This window comes from Anastrepha ludens, chromosome 6 (assembly GCF_028408465.1).
Source record: "Anastrepha ludens isolate Willacy chromosome 6, idAnaLude1.1, whole genome shotgun sequence".
Classification (NCBI taxonomy): domain Eukaryota; kingdom Metazoa; phylum Arthropoda; class Insecta; order Diptera; family Tephritidae; genus Anastrepha; species Anastrepha ludens.
Window position 1 is genome coordinate 25319720 of NC_071502.1, and position 22529 is coordinate 25342248.

General features: G+C 41.2%; 1 protein-coding gene across 8 annotated transcripts in view; it reads right to left on the minus strand.

Moving 5' to 3' along the window:
• Positions 1–4142: 4142 nt before the first annotated feature.
• Positions 4143–22529, minus strand: part of LOC128866947 (uncharacterized) — a 111363-nt gene continuing 92976 nt past the window's right edge. For 7 of the 8 annotated variants that reach the window (XM_054108013.1, XM_054108012.1, XM_054108011.1 and 4 more), the window contains exons 6-13: positions 21187–21382; positions 20844–21117; positions 20528–20780; positions 17839–18065; positions 16885–17190; positions 14313–14468; positions 10668–11938; positions 4143–10529 (exon numbers count right to left, since the gene is read on the minus strand). In XM_054108013.1, the coding sequence (XP_053963988.1) occupies positions 9705–10529; positions 10668–11938; positions 14313–14468; positions 16885–17190; positions 17839–18065; positions 20528–20780; positions 20844–21117; positions 21187–21382 (3508 nt within the window). In that variant the 3' untranslated portion in view covers positions 4143–9704. The remainder of the gene's footprint in view (positions 10530–10667; positions 11939–14312; positions 14469–16884; positions 17191–17838; positions 18066–20527; positions 20781–20843; positions 21118–21186; positions 21383–22529) is intronic. The other variant, XM_054108015.1, reaches the window with a different exon arrangement.

The following is a 22529-nucleotide window of genomic DNA, read 5'->3' on the forward strand; positions in this document are numbered from 1 at the left end:
AAGCAATTTGGTCAATGCAAGATGTTGTTCCCAGAAAACTAACGGGATATTAACGCCGAAATATTCATATGGACAATACACTAGTATACATATAATTTATATACATATACTATTACATATGTATCTATGTACAAAATGTACATGTTTGAAAAGAATGTGTGTACAAATAAATTTGTTTTTTTGTTCGAGTTATAGCGCTTTTTTATTGTTCGAGTTACAAAGAAGTCAATAGGGGAAAAAATGTGTTCGAGTTAGCACGTCGTTCGACTTAGCGGCTATTCGAGTTACCGCGAGTGCACTGTATTTTCAATGGATTAAAAAAAATGTCATTGTATCAGAAAGCAAGAAATTAATTTGTACAACAATTGCACTTAAGACGATTTGCCGATTTTTATAAAGACAACTGGTGGGGGTACTCGTATGCAGAGGGTTGCGCTTATATGTAGCGGTACCGCTGCTCAGCTCTCAGTTCTCAGTGAATTTAACAGAACTACTAGAAGCAGATATTGAGTTGTGTAGTAGTAGCGGTACCGCTGCTCAGCTCTCAGCTCTGAGTGAATTTAACAGAACTGCTAAAAGTAAATGTTGAGTTGGTGTAGTAGTAGAGTTTTGTTGTAATTTGTTTGTTTGTTCAAATACAAAAAAACGATTTTCTCAATTTTGCTTTCTCTTGACTACCTTGAGATTATTCAAGTCGAATTTTTCATAACTGACTATTTTGACACTCTCTTCTTCGCTCTCACATAGATCTCATCAAGAATTACGCTTCTTTTTCTACTTCTTCTGCGCAATCCGCGCAATCTTGTAAACTTATGTTCTTGCACAAAAAGTACCGAGATTTTTTTACGATTCCAATATTTTTTTTATAGAAAATATTTTCCATGCCTCTGACTGCTTTGAGAAATGTAAGTGCGGAAGAAGTCTTTAGCTAAGATGTTAATCAGTTAGAACTAAATTTCAACTTAAGTTAGGCTTTTGAAACCGACCCATAGTAAGAGTGCTTAGTCAAATAACGGTGATTATTTAATAAATTGTTTAACTTATGAATACTGCATTTGAACGAGAATTGACATTAATTAACCTGAACCTAAACGATATTTTCATGTATGCAGGCATGTATGATACATATGTATGTACGCGTAGATGCGTGTGTGTTGTCACACTACCTTTTGTTTACTTGTGAGCGAAGTGCGCGCCTCTCAGTTTGTGGCTTAAAGTTGCATTTGGTGAGAACTTTAGACTTACGAGCGCAATAACATATGTACATATACATTTAGTTCTAGCCAATCCGACTGGCAACCTAGCACTTACACCAATTTACAAAAACAAAAACAAAAAATATTTTAGTTAATTTAGTCAAATATTTCGCTATGCTGGAATGCTATTTTCATTCTTACTGTTGTTAAATGTTACATATGCATGTATATATGAACTCGTATATATAGTAATGTAATTTTGTATGTATGTATGTTTGATTTAGGTATATTGATACGAGTTGATTTCGTCTTAAAGGGTTTTATGCACAAAGTTATGCCTTTTTGTTGCGTCATTCTTTCACTACATTGTAATTCATGAATATACATACTTATTTATTACATACATACGCATTATCAAATCCTATATGCTTAAGTATTATTTATTTTTTTATATCTATGTGCATACATACATACATAACTATTTTAACTGTACACTAAATTATTTGAAATTACGCAGAGAAATTTGGTTTAACTTAAAACTATTGACGTTTCTAAAAATTCATGCGTACATACATACGTATGCACTTAGGTATTTATACACTCTCTTTACATACATACAAGTATATCGGCGCATGGAGATATTTATTGACGAAGAGCACTCGCTCTTGAGGAAGCGAAAACGCTAGCGTGTCGAATGAAATACCCTAAGCTCAGTTAGTCTAGTCAGTTAGAGCTTGGACTTAATTTACTTAACTTAACTTAGCTACCCCAACCTGTTATATGGAAAGCTGTGTAGGCGGTTAGTTAATACTTAATTAACCTAACTTAAGCAACTTAAGAGCTATAGATTTCAAGCTTATTCTTAAATTTTGGCGTTGCATGAATTGAGAGCGGTAAGAAAATCGGTCTTTCCATATGTTCGATTTTATATATTATAATTAAAATAAATATGTGTATCTAGAAATTTTTTTTGAAAATAATTTATGTATTTGATGTGGCATTACAGGAGGCGAGCTTTTGAACAGATGCAATAGAAGATACAAAAACAAAACATTGCCATGTTGCGTCGTAATTGTTGCAAATTATTTAAGTTAAGTCTAGGCCAACTGAGCGTTTAGCTTTCAAATTCGTACTAAATTGGTAAAAATTAAAAAACAAATTGCGTAAATTAAGGACACAAAAGATTTACATTTTCCATCACTTCCCGCCGCATGCGTTTGCTGCGTTATGGTGCTCACACTCACCAACGTAAGCATACGCCCGTATCAGCTGACACGATGAAACTAATGAGAGCTCCATGTAAATGAATTCTCACCACCATTTCGCTCTGTAGTATCGTAGATCGTTGTTCATCGCATCAGCTTTTTAAAGCCGTTCAAAAATCATTGACGACCAAAGCGCCCATTAAGAATGCGGCTACTAGTATCCTCTGGGTAGCTTCCGAACACCCGTTCGGGAGTGAGCTAAAGTGAGAAGGCGAAACATTCCAGGATAGCTGGTTGTGCGTTGGGTTTGGGACCCGCCACTTAAAAGCCTCCCCCAATGAAAACATACACAAAGCATCGGATGAGAACTCCCATATATACTTCTGCCTATAGAGCCACGCTGCGATCGGGCGCAACGCGAGCCATGTGGGATCGCTACAGAGTGCTAAGAAAGGAAGAAATACGTATTATTCGACAGAAGAAACGAGAGGCCGAAATACGTGAGTGCGAGGAGCTTGAGATGCTGGCCAATAGGAACAACGCCCGAAAATTTTACCAGAAAGTTCGGGGGCTTACAGAAGGTTTTAAGACCGGGGCGTTTTACTGTAAGAACAAAGACGGTGATCTGGTGACTGACGTACAGAGTAATCTTAAATTATGGAGGGAACACTTCTCGAACCTACTAAATAGTGACAGCTGCGCATGTCACAGAGAATGTGAAGATCCCGATACCCCAATCGTTGACGGATTTGATGTTCCGCTACCCGACCATGACGAGGTGAGAATAGCAATAACGCGGCTAAAGAACAACAAAGCCGCGGGCGCCGACGGACTGCCGGCAGAGCTATTCAAACACGGCGGCGAGGAGTCTGTAAGGTGCATGCATCATGCAAAATTTGGTCGGATGAAATCATACCTGCCGATTGGAATTTAAGTGTGCTCTGCCCAATAAATAAGAAGGACGATCCTGCAATCTGTGCCAATTACCGCGGGATTAGTCTTCTAAATATCGCCTATAAGGTTCTAGCGAGCGTATTGTGTGAAAGGCTGAAGCCCACCGTCAACCAACTGATTGGACCTTATCAGTGTTGCTTGCAAAAGACCCATGAAAGGAGAATCGACACACACCATCTTTTCGTCGACTTCAAAGCTGCATTCGACAGTACGCAAAGGAGTTACTTGTATGCTGCGATGTCTGAATTTTGTATCCCCGTAAAAATAATACGGCTATGCAAGATGACGTTGCTCAACACCAGCAGCGCCGTAAGAATTGGGAAGGACCTCTCCGAGCCGTTTGATACCAAACTAGGTTTCAGACAGGGTGACTCGCTGTCGTGTGACTTCTTTAACCAGATATTGGAGAGCATCGTACGAGCTGCAGAACTTAATCACTCAGGCACAATATTTTATAAGAGCGTACAATTGTTGGCTTATGCCGATGATATTGACATCATCGGCCTTAACAACCGCGCTGTTAGTTCTGCCTTCTTCAAACTGGATTAAGAGGCAAATCGAATGGGTCTGGGGGTGGACGAACACCAAAACGAAGTACCTCCTGTCATCAAACAAACAGTCGGCGCACTCGCGTATCGGCACCCACGTCACTGTTGACAGTTATGATTTCGAGGTTGTAAAGGACTTCGTTTATTTAGGAACCAGCATTAACACCGATAACAATGACAGCCTTGAAATCCAACGTAGAATCTCTCTTGCCAACAAGTGCTACTTTGGACTAAGTGGGCAATTGAGTAGTAAAGTCCTCTCTCGACGAACAAAACTAACACTCTACAAGGCTCTCATCATGCCCGTCCTAACGTATGGCGCAGAAGCGTGGACGATGACAACATCCGATGAAGCGACGCTTGGCGTGTTTGAGAGAAAGATTCTGCGCAAGATTTTCGGACCTTTGCAAGTTGGCAACGGCGAATATCGCAGGCGATGGAACGATGAGCTTTACGACGACATAGACATAGCGCAGCGAATAAAGATCCAGCGGCTACGTTGGCTGGGCCATGTCGTCCGAATGGACACAAACGCTCCGGCTCTGAAAGTATTCGATGCGGTACCAGCTCCTGGTGGTAGTAGAGGAAGAGGAAGGCCTCCTCTCCGTTGGAAAGATCAGGTCGAGAAGGACTTGGCTTCACTTGGTGTGTCCAATTGACGCCGGTTAGCACGAGAAAGAAACGACTGGCGCGCTTTGTTAAACTCGGCCAAAATCGCGTAAGCGGTTATCGCGCCAATTAAGAAGAGAGAAGACATTCTGTATAACGAGATGCCACACAGTCCGTGAATTGTACAATAGTTGAAGAGATCTTTTAAATTTTACTGAAAAATCGTCAAACCAAGCATTTTAATTAAGAATTAAAAAAAATGTGGGTATGTATGCATTTATGTATGTATGTATGTATGTAAACTACTTTTTAGCACATAAAAAAAAAATAGATATTACATTGTACGTAGTTGCTATATAATTCGACCTTAAAAAGGTTTTGTGCATTCTCAATAGCTTTACTTAACCGTACAGGTATAATTTTTTTTGTTACTTTGCAGAGATTTCAAAATTTTAATTGCGTGCGAACTGTATTTGAGGTGCTGAATTTAGGCGAAGAACACATTTATATCTTTGTTAGTTTTACGCTTCTATACGGATGTGTATTTTTGAGGAAATTTTGTTTTTATAATATAAATTTTCGATTGCGTTTCGAGGATTGTAAATTCATAGCTTAAATGTATGTACATACATGAATAAGAACTTTTTAGTTTTGAAAAACTGCTAAATCTTTTTTATTTTTTGCTTTTATTGTAAACTACATTATCGCCACGAAAGTTGAATAAAATTCACATATGTACATATATATATATATAATACAAAGAGAGCAGTGGCCCCATACCGAATTATCGTATCGTAGATCCGCTATTTGGATGTATTCTAATCTTTTCTCTCTTTTTTAATTTCTATTGTATTTGAAGGTTTACTCGACTTATTGTGTTTTGATAACTGTAAAGCTCGAGTTAAAATACGAAACTTGCTTTAAAAGCCTTTATTTTTTGTGCAGAAAATTCGAAAGGTGAGTTATTTTGATTTGTTATGAATTTGGCTACAGGCTGTTCAAATCACAACGCCTTAATTGCAGTAAATAATGGGACGGTCTAAAGCCGATCTTAATTTTTTTGCTTCTGACTTTTTCAAACTGAATGCAGAAGTGAAGCGAATCGGCGTGAAAGTGAAAGAGCGCAATACGCAGTTTCTCCTGTCATTCACGCTATAGTTTCTCTCTCGATTAACAAAATCCACACTTTTTAAGTCATACAGAGACGTTGCATTGGAGAGCCTTGAACAATAACACCATCCGATGAAACGGTTTTTGGACAATTTCTGTAAAATTAAACTGTAGGGGAGTTTTCCCCGTTAGCGCTATCGAATATCGCAGACGAACACGGAGTTGGATGAGTTTTATAGCGACATGGCGATTTAATTTTTCACTATGGATTGATTCATATGAAAATGGAAGACGAACGAACGGAAGAGGAAAACCGAGTATAGAAATTGTCTAGGCGGTTTCTGTGCCAATATGGGAGAAAAAATTAGTGAAGCATTTAAAAATTATTTCTGCACAAGCAGATGCATTCTCTCTCCCCCCTTGCGCTTCTCCTGAAATACATGCACAGACATGCAAAAAGAGTGGTGCCGATTTTGTGATGAGTAGTTTTCCTTGCAACTACGATTGCGTATTCATTTTCATTTTTATTTTCTAAAAAAAGGCCCTCAAATTTAACCCTTCTGTGACATCCTGGGTACAGCTGCACCAATTCGCTTTTTGAAGACGATTTTTTTTTATATTATTACTCCTTATTCTTAATGTATGTGCGTGCTTGATTTGATAATAACAAACTCATCGGTTGAGCTATCCGATGAGATGATGATGTTTCGGGCACGATGGAGACGATGTGGCCAACACGATAACTGCACGAAGGTTTTTACGAATGCGAGTGATCGCGAACAGCTAGGATGGTTGGATAAGTGAGCCCTCTTCTATATGGCGCTGTCGATGATGAGAACATCGGGTCAATTGAATTCGTGGAACCACTTCAGGCAAATTCAGATGAAGGTTCTGATTGCGGACAGATACAACAACCAGCAGCAAAATAACAACAACTTGCCCTAGTCTAGCGGAGATCAAGAATGCAATCAAGAAGCTAAAGCTCAACACAGTCGCGGGCGAAGATGGCATACAACCAGAACTAATGATCGCCGACCCGCAAATTTCAGCGGAAATTCTGCATTTCCAAATCACCGCCGTCTCGAACAATAAAAATCCGCCTCCGTCGTGGACAAAAGGCATCATCGTGAAGCAACCCTGCTCAACGCTAACTACGAAATTCTAGTCACGATCATACAAGGCAGACTCCAGTGTATCGAACGCTACTTAAGGGGCGAACGAGCTAGATTACGCTCTCACTGAAACTGTGTTGACAAAGCCGAAGAGTGTTTTCGCAACATAGTAGAACAATTAGTTGAGTGCCGCTCTCCGCTTTACATGCTGTTCGTCGACTTCAAGAAGGCATTCGACAAAATCAAAAGAATACAATCAAAAGAGACTCAATATGGCTGGCGTTGAGTAGAAAGGGAGTTGCCGCTAAGATAATCCGCCTCGTCAGAGCTCTTTATGAGAACGCCGAACTGGCAGTGCTTCACAATGGCAACATCAGCTACCCATTCACCACCAAGGCAGACGTAAGGCAAGATTGTCCCCTGCCGCTTTTTCTCTTCGCCATCGTCCTAGACGACGTCATGAGCTAACTGACCCTACACAAAAGAGGCATCGTATGGAGTACACACATCTTAAGGATCTGGATTTCGTTGATGACATCTGCCTCCTCGTTCACAAACTCTCTGATGGACAGATTAGTCACGCTGGCACGCACTACCGGACTGGAGGTCAACATCGCCACGACAAAGGCTATGAGAGTCAACCACAACAAAGCAAGGCATATAATGCTTCACAGGTGCTCGGTGGAATTTGTCGTCAGCTTCTGCTATCTCGGCTGCACTATCAAGACAGACGGCGGAGCAGATGAAGATGTCAACTACAGGCTAAACAAAGCAAGCGCGGCGTTCGGGCAAATTCATAAAGTATGGGCGAGTTCGCTGTATTTTCGTACGGAAGAGAAACATGACTGGTCTCTAACACTATCACTATCAGAGGCTATCATCTTTCGACAACAAATGGCTCCGCATCATCTGTACAATATTTCGGGCCGAACACCAACAGCAACGAGGCGTTGTGGAGATCATCGAATTGAGATGGTCCATCCTATGACAAATCAAAGGCAGAAAGTGGCGTTCGATAGGTCACACACTTAGAAAGCCACCAGATAAATTCATGGCACTGGAACCTGCAAGGGAGCAGAGGTCGCCTAAAGATTACTTAGAGATGGTCGACGTGCGCGAGCTACAGATGCCGACATCAAATATTTATATATTTATAATAATTCCATCCTTTTTTGGGTGTTTGGCCCAGCTCATCAGAGGGATCTACAGTTTCTAGCCGACTCCTAACGGCACATATTTTTTATGAGGAGCTTTTTTATGGCAGAAATACACTCGGAGGTTTACCATTGCCTGCCGAGGGGCGACCGCTATTAGAAAAACGTTTTTCTTCATTTTGGTGTTTCAGCGAGATTCGAATCGACGTTCTCTCTGAACTCCGAATGGTAGTCGCGCACCAACCCGTTCGGCTACGGCGGTCGCCAAATGGGACGGCGCAAAAACAACAGCCCAGCACCGTGTACGATTGAAGAGATTTGTCGAGGCCCTATGCTCGCGCGCGCAGTGAACAAGAATCGAATATGAGATTCTTTCTTTCTCTTTTTCTTTCTTTGCAATCACAATACGCAGTCGGTTTCAAGCTACCACTTTTACTATTACCTCATAACCTCGCGCTTAACTTCGCCTACATAGCTCCCCGATCGGCCTGGTACATTGGAGAATTATTCTTCTAATTTTATGCAATTTTGAAATCATTCAAGCATAGATGCTTGGCACATTTATGGCCTTTACTATTTGGGCGGTCGGTATGGAATCACTCTCTATATTTCCATATTTTCTATTTTTTCTCTATCGTTTCAGTTTATTATTTAGTACCTAAATGTATATGTAAGCAGTTTGTATGTATGTGTAACTATGCATAAGACGAAATCGTTAAGGAGGTAACGATTAGCTACTAAAATATCTATACATACATCTGTAGATTGCTTACAAATATTTATGTATAAGTTTATGTACATGCAATAATTAAAATTTGCTTAGTAAAAATATGAATATACTTCTACATACATATGTACATATCGTGTATGAATATTAAAAATGTCATTTAACTAGCTAACTTTAACTCAGACAGGCGTCAGGCGTACACACTCACAAACAAATATGCTAAGCAAACATTTACGAAGCGATGCGCATTCACGAACTACATTAAACTCTTTTCTCTTTTCTTCGAAGCGAATATTTATGCCTGCATGTACATTGTTGTTGTTTTCTACCGCTTACTTGCTGCTCTTCATATTACATATATACTTAAACGTACTCCTCGCTCATTTACATACATACTTAAATTTAAAATATATCCGGGTTATTTGCGTAATAATTTGCATGCTTTCGCGAGCTTTTAGCTTCACTTATTTATCCTTAGTATTATCTACATTATGTACAGTTGGTACACATACATACTATATGTACGTACAGGTTTATGCACGCAGGTTCACGTGCATACATGTAAGTAATGTCTAATTGTTGTCTGATGCTTCGTTTCCCCTTCAAAAGCCAAATAAGCGCGCTATCTAATAGAAGTCTGCGAAGTTGCGGCATTTGTTACATTTATAATAAAATGACTTACATGTGTATGTACATTAAGACCAATTAAGAATTTTCTTACTACATGTGTATGTATACGTATGCGTTACGTACTCGAAAAAAATATTATAGCAAACACTCGCCCATACACATGGGAAATCTACAATATTCAACGCTTTTCGTACGCGTATGCACGATATTATTACTATTAATATATGTTTTTGTTTGTTTTGTTTTTCTAAGCATTTTAGCATTTCAGCATTAATCTACTTTCTTAATTCCCTTAGTGTTGATCGTGCAAAGTTTTTTTGTTATCAATGTCTTTTACCCGCCCACATTTACTCGCGTTACTCATACGCCGTGTGCTACCACTAATGCCTGAAAGTGGCTGTGGCTTATGCACAATCGCGCTCTCTCTGATTATAAGTAGAGTCACTCGCGCTCGCGCTCTTAACCGACTACTTGTTGCATTGTCAATTTGTTAATTAATTGTTGACACAATTTACCATATTCGAATTGATCGCCCGAGATGCGTCGCAGTTTGATGCCCTTGCCGGCAGTTTGATTGTCACGACTGCGGCCTTCGCAAACTTGCAATTCGATTTGCAAGCCACCCGAGTATTCTAAACTTAGATTTGTACTTGTGCTAGTGCCACCCCAACAATAGCCCGACGTGCTGCTGCTGGTGTCCATTGATGTGGCTGATGATTCGCTGGCAGCGTTTGAAGCGTTGCTTAGACGCGCTTCACCACTCATACTCGCCACTTTAACGGCACCGGCGCTGCCGCAATACTCTTCCGGCAGTCCTTTATGCAGAACAGCACCTTTTGGTGGCATTGTTTGATCAATGGTTTGTTTGACTAACTCTAGTATGCGTGTCGAGTCGAGGTTGGAACATTCATGCGGCAGCGGCACTTCGTAGTACATCTCCTCTGACATACGTCGCGAATCACAGATAGAATCGGGCGATAAATGCCCCTCTGTATGATCGCCGATCTCGGAATGTGATTCTGATTTGAAGCCCGAGCTGGCGGATGGCTCTTGACAGGGCGAGAGATTGTTCGAATCGTTACTGAGTGAATCGTCGGAGAAGCCCAGTGATTTGTCACTGCCTCGTCGATTCGAATCGCTGGTATTTTGAGAAGTGTTGGAGTTGCCGGCGTCACTTTCCAAACGGGTTGTGTGGCTTTCGACGGTGCATTCTAAGCTCGTTTTGCGGCCAGTGCCGCGTGTAATCGAAGGCATATCGCTGGAAGGTTCGGTGATTATAAGTCCCTGCGGAAGAAATAAGTTCACGGTAAATCCTAGTTACACAAAAATTCTACACAAAATGTGATAAAAAAGTAAGGTTAACCACTTATTCTTTAATTTTTTTTGAAACGAATTTTGTGTGACAAAAATAAAAGCATTCACCTGCAACGACATCAGCGAGGTGTGCGGCTCTAGCGAATCGCAATCACTGTCGCGGCTATTTTCCGAACTCAGCGCCACAAGCGTGATCTCGCTGCCCTGCACATCCGTCAGGCATATTTGCGGATGCGAAGGCTGACACGGCGAAGCCATATCTTCGTTGACCAGACCTCCGGTGCAGCCTGCATGCGGCGTTCCTGTGGTGATGGTGTGATACATTTGCCCGCTTGCATTCTCCTCTTGTATTATGCAGAGGTTAGGCGAGGCGGGCGGTGTCGGTACAACGCGTACTGGCTGAGCTGGCGACAAATTTAACGGCTTGAGATCGAAGCAAGATACTTGCGGCAACATCCAGTTGACATGTTGTTGAGCAAATGCATTTGTTGGCGTCTCTGCAGCTGAGCTGTCTGAAGTACACACATCCATGGAAAGATCAAGCGGCTGGTTGGCTGCAGCAGCAGCGGCGGCTGCGGTTGAGGCGATTTCACTGGCAGCTGAAGTGCCACGCGTTATGGAACCTCCCCCACCAGTGGATAACACCGAAATACCTTTGGTAATTTGATGCAGTGGTGACGAGCCACCTCCACCGCCACCACCACCTCCCCCTGTGCCCGCACCGAATGGACCCGCACCTGGCATATAGGGATTTGGTGAAGATGAGCCGCTGAAACTACTATAGATGGGTGACTGACAACCACTGCTGCTATTCGAACCGCTGAATTGCCCACCACCACTTGTACATGTAACCACGCCCTGACTTAGGGTTATGTGACTGAATTGCCCCACCAGACCATTACTGGGATGAGACATTTGCGGATGCATTGGACCCAAGTGCTGTAACTGGTAGGGACCTTGACCTAACATTTGCTTCGAATGCGCACCCATATTGTGGCTATATGCAGGTTGTGGTGGTGCCGTTAGTGGTCCACTAATGGCGCCTATAACATTTGTGTTGACGCTATTTGGCAAGGACAGTGGCGACACACTTAAACTGTATAGTGTCTGTTGTTGTATGGGAGACGATGCCATATCTAGATGTCCGCCACTCACAGCAACACTGCCGGAGTGTGCTGTCAATCCCAGATGGGAGGCTAAGTCTAATGGCACCATGCCAGTGGATATGATTTTATTGGCTATATCGCTGTTCAGTCGGTGCTCCTTGACGAGGCGATCGAGATGGGGCATCAAAGCACGCACAGCTTCAGGTGGCACCTCAATATCTTGGCCACGTCGGAATATCATGTGTGGAGCGGGTTTGCCATGTATGGGTGAACCTGTGATGGGAAGAAGTGGTAAATAAAGAAATATGGAAAAGTATTTAACAAATGAAAGGTGCGAAAAAGCGCGAGCATATAATTTATTTTTGGGATTTTCTATATTTTTTGTTGACTAAACTTGATTCAAACATTGGCAATATTTATCGGTTGGCTGACGATAGCTAAGCTAAATTACCATGCCCCAAAAATTTGTGGAGATTTTTAACAATAGAGCCCAAGCTACCCCTGGGCGCGATAGTGGGCACTAACTGAAAGGATTTCACTAAAATGTGCTTAGTTTCTCAGCAGATACATACGATTAACCGGTACCTGTTGCTTGTGCGACACAAATGTAGTGGCAACCTTGCGTAACTGGTACCTTCCTTGAATAATGAGGCCAGTCATATTTCCACCATAAATACGACAAATTAATGACGAGCAAATGGACGTCTGGGTCTTAATCGGAGAGGGATTTTTGAAAATTTCAAAGGTTCCTGACAGGGTTAGTTCCTCGCAGACGCGGCAGCAGGCAAGCTACTTTATCACCGGCAACGAGGACGTGCATACAAGATGAAGTCCAAAATAAACAAGACTGAGCTAAAATAGAAACGACAGGAGCTTTGTTCTGAGAACTTCGAGTTTATCTATTCAAAATAGTCCTCTCTGGCCTCGATACACTGTTTTGCGCGATCTAAAAGCTTTTCGAAATAGTGTTTCAGGTCATTGCCCGGAATGTCCTTCAGAATGTCGGTACAAGCCTTTTGAATGACCTCTACGGACGCAAAACGTTTTCCTTTCATGGCCAAATGCAATTTTCCGAATAGGTAGAAGTCACAGGGAGCCATATCAGGTGAATACAATGAGTGATTGATAGGTAAAATGCAATTTCTAAAAGAAAAATCAATCACAAGAGTGGATCGATGAGATGGTGCATTTTCATGCAATAAGCGCCAGCATCTCCCTTCGCGGTATTCAGGGCGAATTCGACGAATGCGATGCTACAAACGTTCCGAAACGCCAAGATAGAAAATTGTATTGACGGTTTAGTCCGTTGGCACGAACTCCTTGTGGACAATTCCCTTGGAATCGTAAAAACAAATGAGCATCGACTTGATTTCTGACTTCTCCAAACGCGATTTTTTGGGTGATGGCTCGTCTGGGGTCTTCCAAAGAAGTTCTCGTCTTTTCTCGTCTTTTTAAAGAGGTCTTTCGAATGTTGAGCTCTAAGCAATTTTTGGTTCTCAGTTAACTTGTGCGGAATGAAACGTGCACAGATTTTTCGTAAGCCCAAATGATCAGTTAAAATGCGATAAATCGATGTTTTGGACATATTCAACTTCGGTTCCATGAATTTCAACGATGATTTCGAACAATTTCGATGGAGTTTTCAGTGATTACTGATTTTGGGTGGCCTGTATGTTCATTGTCATGTCTTCACAACCATCTCTGAAACGTGTAAGCCACTCATGAACTCTGGCACGAGATAGACAATCATCGCCAAAAACTTTTTTCATCAATCCAAATGTTTCGGTACCTTTCCGTTTTACCGATTTTAAAACAAAATTTGATATTGGCTCTTTGTTCGAAACTCATTTTTGTACCGATGACACCAACATACTGACACTTTAGACGCAATAACTTCGCTTTCACTGAACTGAATGTCACCGAGATTTTACTGGAAGTCAGCTGGGGATGTAACTTCCAACGCATTAACTCATTAAAAAGATGGCGCCCTCAAAAACATTTTTTTTTTGGACTTCACCTTGTATATAGACTGTAAATTTCGTACTATTTTTGACTTGGCGAAAGCAAAGGAGTCGCGGTTAGATAGTCCTAGGCTAGATGATTCCAGGTTATCGGAAAATATAATTATTTCAGTGTACAGGTGATGTAATTTGTTTAAAAATCGTTAACTTGGATATGAGGCCTTTTTGGTTTCTTCAGTTATTGAATTATTGAACTCTGAGTTTTGATGACTTAAGATTTTTGTCGTTCGTAGCCGGCATAAAACTATAGGTCTCTCCATTTGTGGAACACTTTCAAAAATTTGAGGAAGAGCTCGGCCAAACACTCAACAATTGACGTACGCGTATATGTAAAAATAAAGTATCTGAAGGGATACATCATAGTTATGTTGTTCAAAAGACAGCGAGTTGGTTTAATGAATGGATGAAAATGAAAATATTTTGATTTCTGGTGGGCGTAGTTGCAAAACGTTTGCTGAGTTTGTACTTGTTGGACAAACGATTTGAAAGTGTGTATCTGGCGTTAGAGCCGATATGAGCTTAATACGAGTATGAAGATTAAGATCAAGTAGAAGCTCATATCATAGTTTGTTTGAATCAAGTTATAAATTTAGTTTCAAATTTGATGTCCGATTTTTAAAGCTTACCAGGCAAACTAATTGAGTTTTCTGAAAGCGGGGGCGTTGGTGCAACCAAAAAATTACGTTGTGCTGATACTTTTTGTAGATACTGACACTCCTGTAGCGGTCCTTGGAATTGTGCTTTGGAGCCCTCTGAAGCGCGACGCACTGGGCTGAAGCGACCTATGACGATCGAGGATACGATAGCGGAGGGAAATAGAAAAGGAGCAAGCGAAGAGTTTTAGTTGGTAAATTATTCTATGAATTTCAATAAAATATCGTATATACAGTTACAATATACCGAATAATACAGAGATTCAACTAATGTCAGTGGTAACCTTTCATATTTCTTGATTAACGTGGCTTTTGTATTCATTTCATGTAAGTAAATGAGTTTGACAAGCAAAAGCTTCCTAGCAGATTTGACTTCCATCCCAATTTGTTCACTGATCCATTGTACATAAAGGGTGGTCCATATATGTATAGGCAAGTTAAAAAAAAAAAAATAAAAAAATATTTAAAAAAATTCAAAAAAAAAATTCAAAAAAAAAAAAAAATATTAAAAAAATTAAGCTGCATACACATCTCTATATTTTAGCTTAATTAGAACTAGTAAACATTTGCATCCGAGGCTTTGATTTGATTTTCATTGCGGAAGGATTTTTACGTGGCGGGTCCCAAACTCAGCGCACAACCAGATATCCTGTGAGGCTTCGCCTTCTCTCAATAGCTCGCTCTTAAACAGATGTTCGGAAGTTAAGCAGAGCATACTTGGGTGGAGGCCGGAAGTTGTAAGCTGCTTGGACGACTGTATGCAGAAGAATCGTCCTGGCCACTCCCAAGTGAATGGCAATCAGGGATTTTCCCTACTTGCTAAGAAGTGCTGCTTTGGACTAAGTAGGGAATTGAGTAGTAAGTTCCTCTCTCGACGCACAAAACTAACATTCTACAAGGCTCTCATTATGCCCGTCCTAACGCATGCCGCAGAAGCTTGGACGATGGCAATATCCGATGAGGCGCCCCGTGGAGTGTTTGAGAGAAATATTCTGCTTAAGATTTTTGGTCCTTTGCACGTTAGCATAGGGGAGTATCACAGGCGTTGGAATAATGAACTGTATGAGCCATGGACATAGCGCAGCAAATAAAGAACCAGCAGCTACGTTGGTTGAGTCACGTCGGCCGAATGGATACAAATGCTCCGGCTCTGAAAGTATTCGATGTGGTAACAGCTGGTAGTAGCAAAGTTCTCTTGAAAAAGCTACATTTTATATCAGAGGAAATTCTATAGAAGAAATACTAAAAAGCATAGAAATTAAAGCTTTTTTTTTTAAGTTAGCAGGCAATACTGTTTTTGGTGTGCCAAATAACGTGGGCAAAAGAGGGCGGGTAAAATTGTTACCTTGACGCCAGACTCGATGAAAACGATTGGTGAGCGCCCATTTGCAGTTACAGCTGCCCAAACCATTACCTGTAGCGGGTGCTGCCTCCTGATAGTCAATCGATTACTCAGATTTTTGTATGAATGGTCAGCCAAATGAACCCTTCGTTTTGGGAGTTTACGAATTGCTCAGTTTCCTCAGAAAACACAATGTTCGGAAATCGAACGCCAAGCAAAGCAACTCCTTCGCTCTATCAAGTCTGACTTATTGCTGCTTTGGTGTGAGATCATGCGCCTTTTGGATTTTGTACGGCTTGACTTTGAGATCATTTTTCAGTATGCGGCGGATGCTACGGTCAGATATTCTTAGTTTTTTCGGCATTTGATTGGCACTTCGTCGGGGATTTCGCTCAAGTCGCTTCTTCACTTTTTGAACCATTTCACGTGACGTTGCAATCTTTTGATGACCACCGCCATGACGTTTCACCATGCTACCAGAGTCATTATAACGTTTTTTTTTTCCTTGTTCACTCCATTCGGGTGCATAGGGCGTCGACAAGACTCAGTCTTGCGTTGGTTTCGTTAATCTAGTTTGCTTTCAGGGCAGGGTAGGTGATTAGCCTGCCGCTACCAGTCCTAAATAGTGGGAATGCCCCCCTGTCGTTGTTTAGGAACAACGCCTTCTAATCCATTACTGATTTTCGTATTTCGTGTCTACTCTCGGCAAAATTCTTCCTCGTGCTTGGAAACAATATTCTGTACTGTCATTTAGCCAACTAACAGACCACTGATGCCCGCACATCAGCTGCTCGAGCGGTCTGAAGTTGGTTACACTTCGAGTGCACATACATTATATTATATTTGAACCACCCTGTACGTACATATGTATATTTCACCTGCTTCAAATTGCTGGCTGAGGTCAAAAACAAATCAAACAGTCAGTTACGTAAGGCTAAACTAATTAACAATGGGAATAGTCTAGAACAGAGGATGAAGCGCGCAGGTTTCGGCTGATTAAAAACATATAATTACATATAAAAAATGACAGAAATCAATTTTTTTGCATTAACAAATGGAACTAATACAAAACGGCGATTATTAATCAAATGAACGAAATCCAAAATTTCTAAGGTGAGTAGAAAAAAATCAACTAAGAAAAAAGCTTTGTGGTTTATAATAAAATTAAGTGTTAAATAAAAATAAGGTAACTCAAAAACTTACCAACTTCTTGCACGGTTGGCAGCTTGTTGGTGGACTTGAAATGTACACGCCTACTATTTCCAGTGGCGCTAGGAGGGCCTTGCGCCGCCATGCCTGCACTGCCTAACGCCTGCGTTGGCAAAATATTTGAACTGGGTGACGAATGGTAAGGCGTAAAGGCGCCTGTGGGAGGGGATTGACTGGGTGTAGGATTTGGTGCGCTGTGCTGATGAGGATGTGGCTGATGCTGCTGCATTTTCAAAGCGGGTGGCAAATAATTTCGATTCATACGCGACTCCACCTCGCGTATAAGCTCGGGACTTATCACTATGGCGCAGAGCGGTGCAGGCCGGAAGCAGTGCGGAAGGGAGTGCAGTAGGTGCGGATGAAGGAATGTAGGATTGAATGGGAATGATTTGGAATGGTTGTTGGGGGGTGATGGAATGAGGAGGGGTGAAATGTGCAAGATAGTAGGCACACACCGCAGCATTGTTTTCGTTTTTAGTTTATTACACAATTTACATTACAGCCAAGCAGAAACCAAATATGTTTTTTGTTTTGTTTTTAAATTGTAAATAAAACGAAAAGAGAACGAAAAAAGAAAATATTAATGAAATCAAATAACATAAAACTCATAATAGAAATTAGCAAATAATTGGATTTAAATAAATTCTTGTTAAAAACAAGTGGTAATTCAGCAGAAATATATATTTGGAAATAAATTAAATTTAATGATAAACGCAACATGAACAAGTTGAAATTGTTTGATAATTGTAAAAAAGCGAACCTGCGCGTGCGCACATGCGCGTCATGCCCTTATACATTTACACATTACAGTTGCAGTTACAGTTACAGTTATGTACATACGATTGTGTAGCGGTCAATCAACACTTATGCATACAAATATACATACAAATATACTGTTAGATTGGCTACGTAGCTATGAACTACAAAATGCAAAAGTTTCCAACTAACCTGGCGGTCGTTCCGTTACGGTCAGCAGACCCGTACGTCGTGTACGCATACCGCCCCCACCCGTAGTGCCAGCAGCACCCGACTGTTGCGACATGATGGTGGGCATTTGCGGTACCATTGGCGGTTCATATACACCACATACAGGACAAGTTTCGCCGGAATGATGTTGTATGGATAGGTCTTCGGTGCAGCTGACAGTATGTCGCTTGCCACGGATTTGAATGTATCTGGAATTGAAAAGGTGTTAATTTTTAAATACAGTTATTATAACCCTTAAATGTAATGGGCACTGTGTAAATTCATCTACAAGGTGAAGTCCAAAATAAGCAAGACTGAGCTAAAATAGAAACGACAGGATCTTTGTGCTGAGAACTTCGAGTTTATTTATTCAAAATAGTCCTCTGTGGCCTCGATACACTGTTTTGCGCGATCTAAAAGCTTTTCGAAAGAATGTTTCAGGTCATTGACCTGAATGTCCTTCAGGATGTCGGTACAAGTCTTTCGGATGGCCTCTACGGACGCAAAACGTTTTCTTTTTATGACCACATCCAATTTTCTGAATAGATAGAAGTCACAGGGAGCCATATCAGGCGAATACGATGAGTGATTGTCAAAAAATCAGTCTCAAGAGTGGATCGATGAGATGTTGCGTTTTCGTGCAATAAGCGCCAGCTTCCCCTTCCGCGGTATTCAGGGCCAATTCGACGAATGCGATGCAACAAACGCTCTGAAACGCCAAGATAGAAAATTACATTGATGGTTTGGCCCATTTGCACGATTTCCTTGTGGACAATTCCCTTGGAATCGTAAAAATAAAAGAGCAGCGACTTGATTTTTGACTTCTCCAAACGTGATTTTTCGGCTGGTGACTCGTCGGGAGCCTTCCATTCGGCACTTTTACGCTTAATTTCAGGTTCATGTTGGAAACACCACGTTTTATCACCAGATGCAATGTTGTAAAGCAAGTTCCCGTCTTTTCTCGCCTCTTATGAGGTCTTTCGAATGTTGAATTCTGAGCAATTTTTGGTCCTCAGTTAAGTTGTGTGGAATGAAACGTACACAGACCTTTCGTAAGCTCAAGTGATCCGTTAAAATGCGATAAATCGATGTTTTGGAGATATTCAACTCCGATTCCATGAATTTCAACGATGATTTCGGTTCATTTTTGATAAATTTACGAACAATTTCGATGGAGTTTTCGGTGATTACTGATTTTTGGCGGCCCGTATATTCGTCGTCATGTCCTCACAACCATCTCTGAAACTTATAAACCACTCATGAACTCTGGCACGAAATAGACAATCATCGCCATAACTTTTTTCATCAATTTAAATGTTTCGGTATCGTTCCGTTTTTCCTATTTTAAAACAAAATTTGATATTGGCTCTTTGTTCGAAACTCATTTTTGTACCGATGACACAAACATACTGACCCTGTAGACGCAATAGCTTCGCTTCCACTAAACCGAATGTCACCAAGCTTTCACTGCAAGTTAGCTGGGGATGTAACTTCCAACGCACTAACTCGTTAAAGAGATGGCGCCATCAAACACATTTTTATGATGCCAGTCTTGTTTTTTTTGGACTTCACCTTGTATAGCAAGTACGAGTATATTGATAATATTTCTAATGAGGGAAAGACGACGGATGAGAACTTTATAAAACACTGGCGAAGGTTGTGCCCACAGTGGTCTCATATACAGTGAGCCAAGTAGCTAAAACAAAAGATGTAAAAATGCTTATTTGACAATTCGTTTGAATGTATCGATCAAGGCGCATTCATTAAAGGTGGTGACCCACTAGATCAACAACAATGTTTTGTACGTTTGAATGTCAAAGCAAACTTCTGGCAAAGTAGAAAAAAAGCATGAATTCGCCTTGATTCATTCTACGCTGACAGCCACATGAACACGGTGAAAGAAAAAAACAAGTCAGCTGATTTACCGTTACCACTCAAGACGAACTGAGTACTGAAGGTGACGCCTTTAAAAAACAGTTACTTCATTTTTCGCCATTTTGACAAGTCTGACGTCAGCTCAGTTCGCAATGCAAAACACACAAAACTAGGAAAAATTCATTGTGAAATTGTGAAAATTGAGCGAATGGCTTTGTAATATTGTGATTTGTGAGATCAAAACTAATCAAACTAATGAAAACCAAGCGCCTCGTGCTAAATTCTTGAAGCACAAATTAATATAAAGCATCCAAGTGCAGCTTTTTGCGTTTTTATGCAAAAGATGTCGTGGTAAGACAGTACCCTATGATCAGAAAGTACCGGGAATGTTTAAATAAAACAAAACAGAGTTAAATTTCAGGCAAAATTATTTTACCTCCTTCAAAATATGACCCGTCTGAAGTAACACACATATGCCAACGTTTAACCCAGTCCTCCATGCAGCCCTGGTAGACCGACGAAGGGATAGTCTAACTAGCTGATTTAAATGGCTGCCCTGAAGCAACCGCTAAATAGTAAAGCGTAATTGGTTTTCAATAATTTAAGCTAAGAGATCAATAGTTGGCGACCGAACTGCGAGAAAGGTGCGATATAGTATGAGAACAGTGCTCTAACCTGCTTCATGCAACCGCTTTTTTTACTAAAATTTGACTCCGGCGTACATCATAATTTCGTCCAGATCTCTATTAAAATACTCTAACTCTATCCGCTCATGATTGTTTTAGATTTTACTCACTTCTGAATCTCCTCGCTGTTCTCTTCGCTCACCGCATCGCCTGCACCCATCTGCTGCAGCTGTGCTTGCTCACCCATACTTTGACCGAGAATTCGATCCGTAGGCGTGCCACTTGCAGCATTCGGATTCATATAATATGCGTTCGATTCCATTTGTTGAGCTTGACCAGCAACTTGTTGCATATTATTCACCGAGGAAGGATAGTAGATGTGCAGATTGGCACCACCATCTGATGCCCGACGTCCGAATGAACCTAAGATCAACAACATAAAGTAATTAGATTTTGCACTATGACGTTTGTTAGACAAAATCTTACTTGCACCCATCACCATTGGCGGTTTCAATAGATGCTGATCCTTTATGGTCAAATTGTGCAACGGCTGATTCTGTAGCATTGGCAGGTTCATTGGCAAATAGGGACCAGTTTCGTCTTTATTCTCAGGCGTGCATTTGAAATTGATTGGCGGCACATTGGGATTGGCAAGCGCCTGTTCGTGTGCCACATCGCCAGGTCCGACGGTGTGACGCCGTGTATTCGTGCCGTTTCCTCCGGCATTGGCACACAGGTGATTTTGATTTTGGTTTTGTGGCTGAGAATTGAACATTTTATTAGAAAATATAAAAAAAAATCGGAATCGACTCGTTAATTTTGAACTGACCTCATTAGGCCGCGCCAGGCATTCCAATTCGAAATCGCCAAATTTCTCCAAATCCACCGAAACATCTGTCCATTGAAAGCCTAGCCCACTTTGTAGAGCATTGGTGTTGGTGAGCGGACTCAAGCGATCGATGGACTCCTGCTTGATCGGCTCAGAGCGGTCAACCACGCCAGTAGTTATGCTGGTTTTGCGTAATCTGGAATTGTGAAGCAATGGATTCAAGTTTATTTTATTTGTAATTGCTCAAATGTCGATGGAAATTTAAGGCTCATGCAGATATGTTGTTGGTTTTATAATTTAAAAAAAATGGTTTTAAACCGCAATTTAAGGTATACTAATAAAATAGTTTTCCCTTAGGTAGGATTTTTGGCAGAGTTTGTGACTATGTGGACTTTTGCTGGCTTGGCGCACAGCCCCATGCTGTCGAAGAAAGGAGCACCAACGACCTTAATTGCCCAGCTACCAAACCCGGACATTTAGAGAGAAAGTGCTCAGCGATCTCCTCCTCTGAATGGTCCCCAGAGCTTCTGCAATGGGGGTTAAATGGCAAGCCGATCGTGTGTGCCGATCGTCTGCGAGTTTGCGAATTAAGTGGCGTGGAGTCCCCAGGACTTTCTGAGCCGTCCATTTATTGTATTGGGGCCAAAGGGTTTCGGGAATAACACATAAAGAAATGGAGCTGCATCTCTTCTGCGCTTCCTAAGTGATAAGTTGTGCAAATCTCTTTAACAACAGGCAGGGCGATGCCGATGCCCGGGTTGAAGGTCTCTGAGACCAATACAGTTCCCTTCTTGGAAAGCTCATCAGCAATTTAATTTCTCTTTAATGTGACTATCTTCAGGAATTTAGATCAGAGAAATTTTAACTGCACCCACAAGAGATTTGACCTCCTTCTTACAGGAGTTGACAAGTTTGGATCTGCACCATGGTGTCGTCAGAGCCTTGATCGCGGCTTGACTATCGGAAAAAATGACAATATCTTCCACGCTCCCACGTTCCCGTTCAGACTTTTGTCGGAAAAGCACCCGCAGTATTTGACAATTTCACGGAAATAGAGGAATTGGCTGATTTAGAGAAGATCCATACACCGACTCCCGATTCCATTTTGGAGCCGTATAACTAATCTTGAACAGAATAATTTCTTGGTCCGTTTTAGCGTGGATGTGTTTTTGAGTGGTTTAAGGGTTTCGAAGAAGACCACTCTTGCCAACAAGTGTTATTTTGGACTAAGTAGGCAATTGAGTAGTTAAGTCCTCTGTCGACGAACACAACTAACACTTTATAAGACCCTCATTATACCCGACTTATCGTATAGCGCAGAAGCTTGGACGATGACAATATCC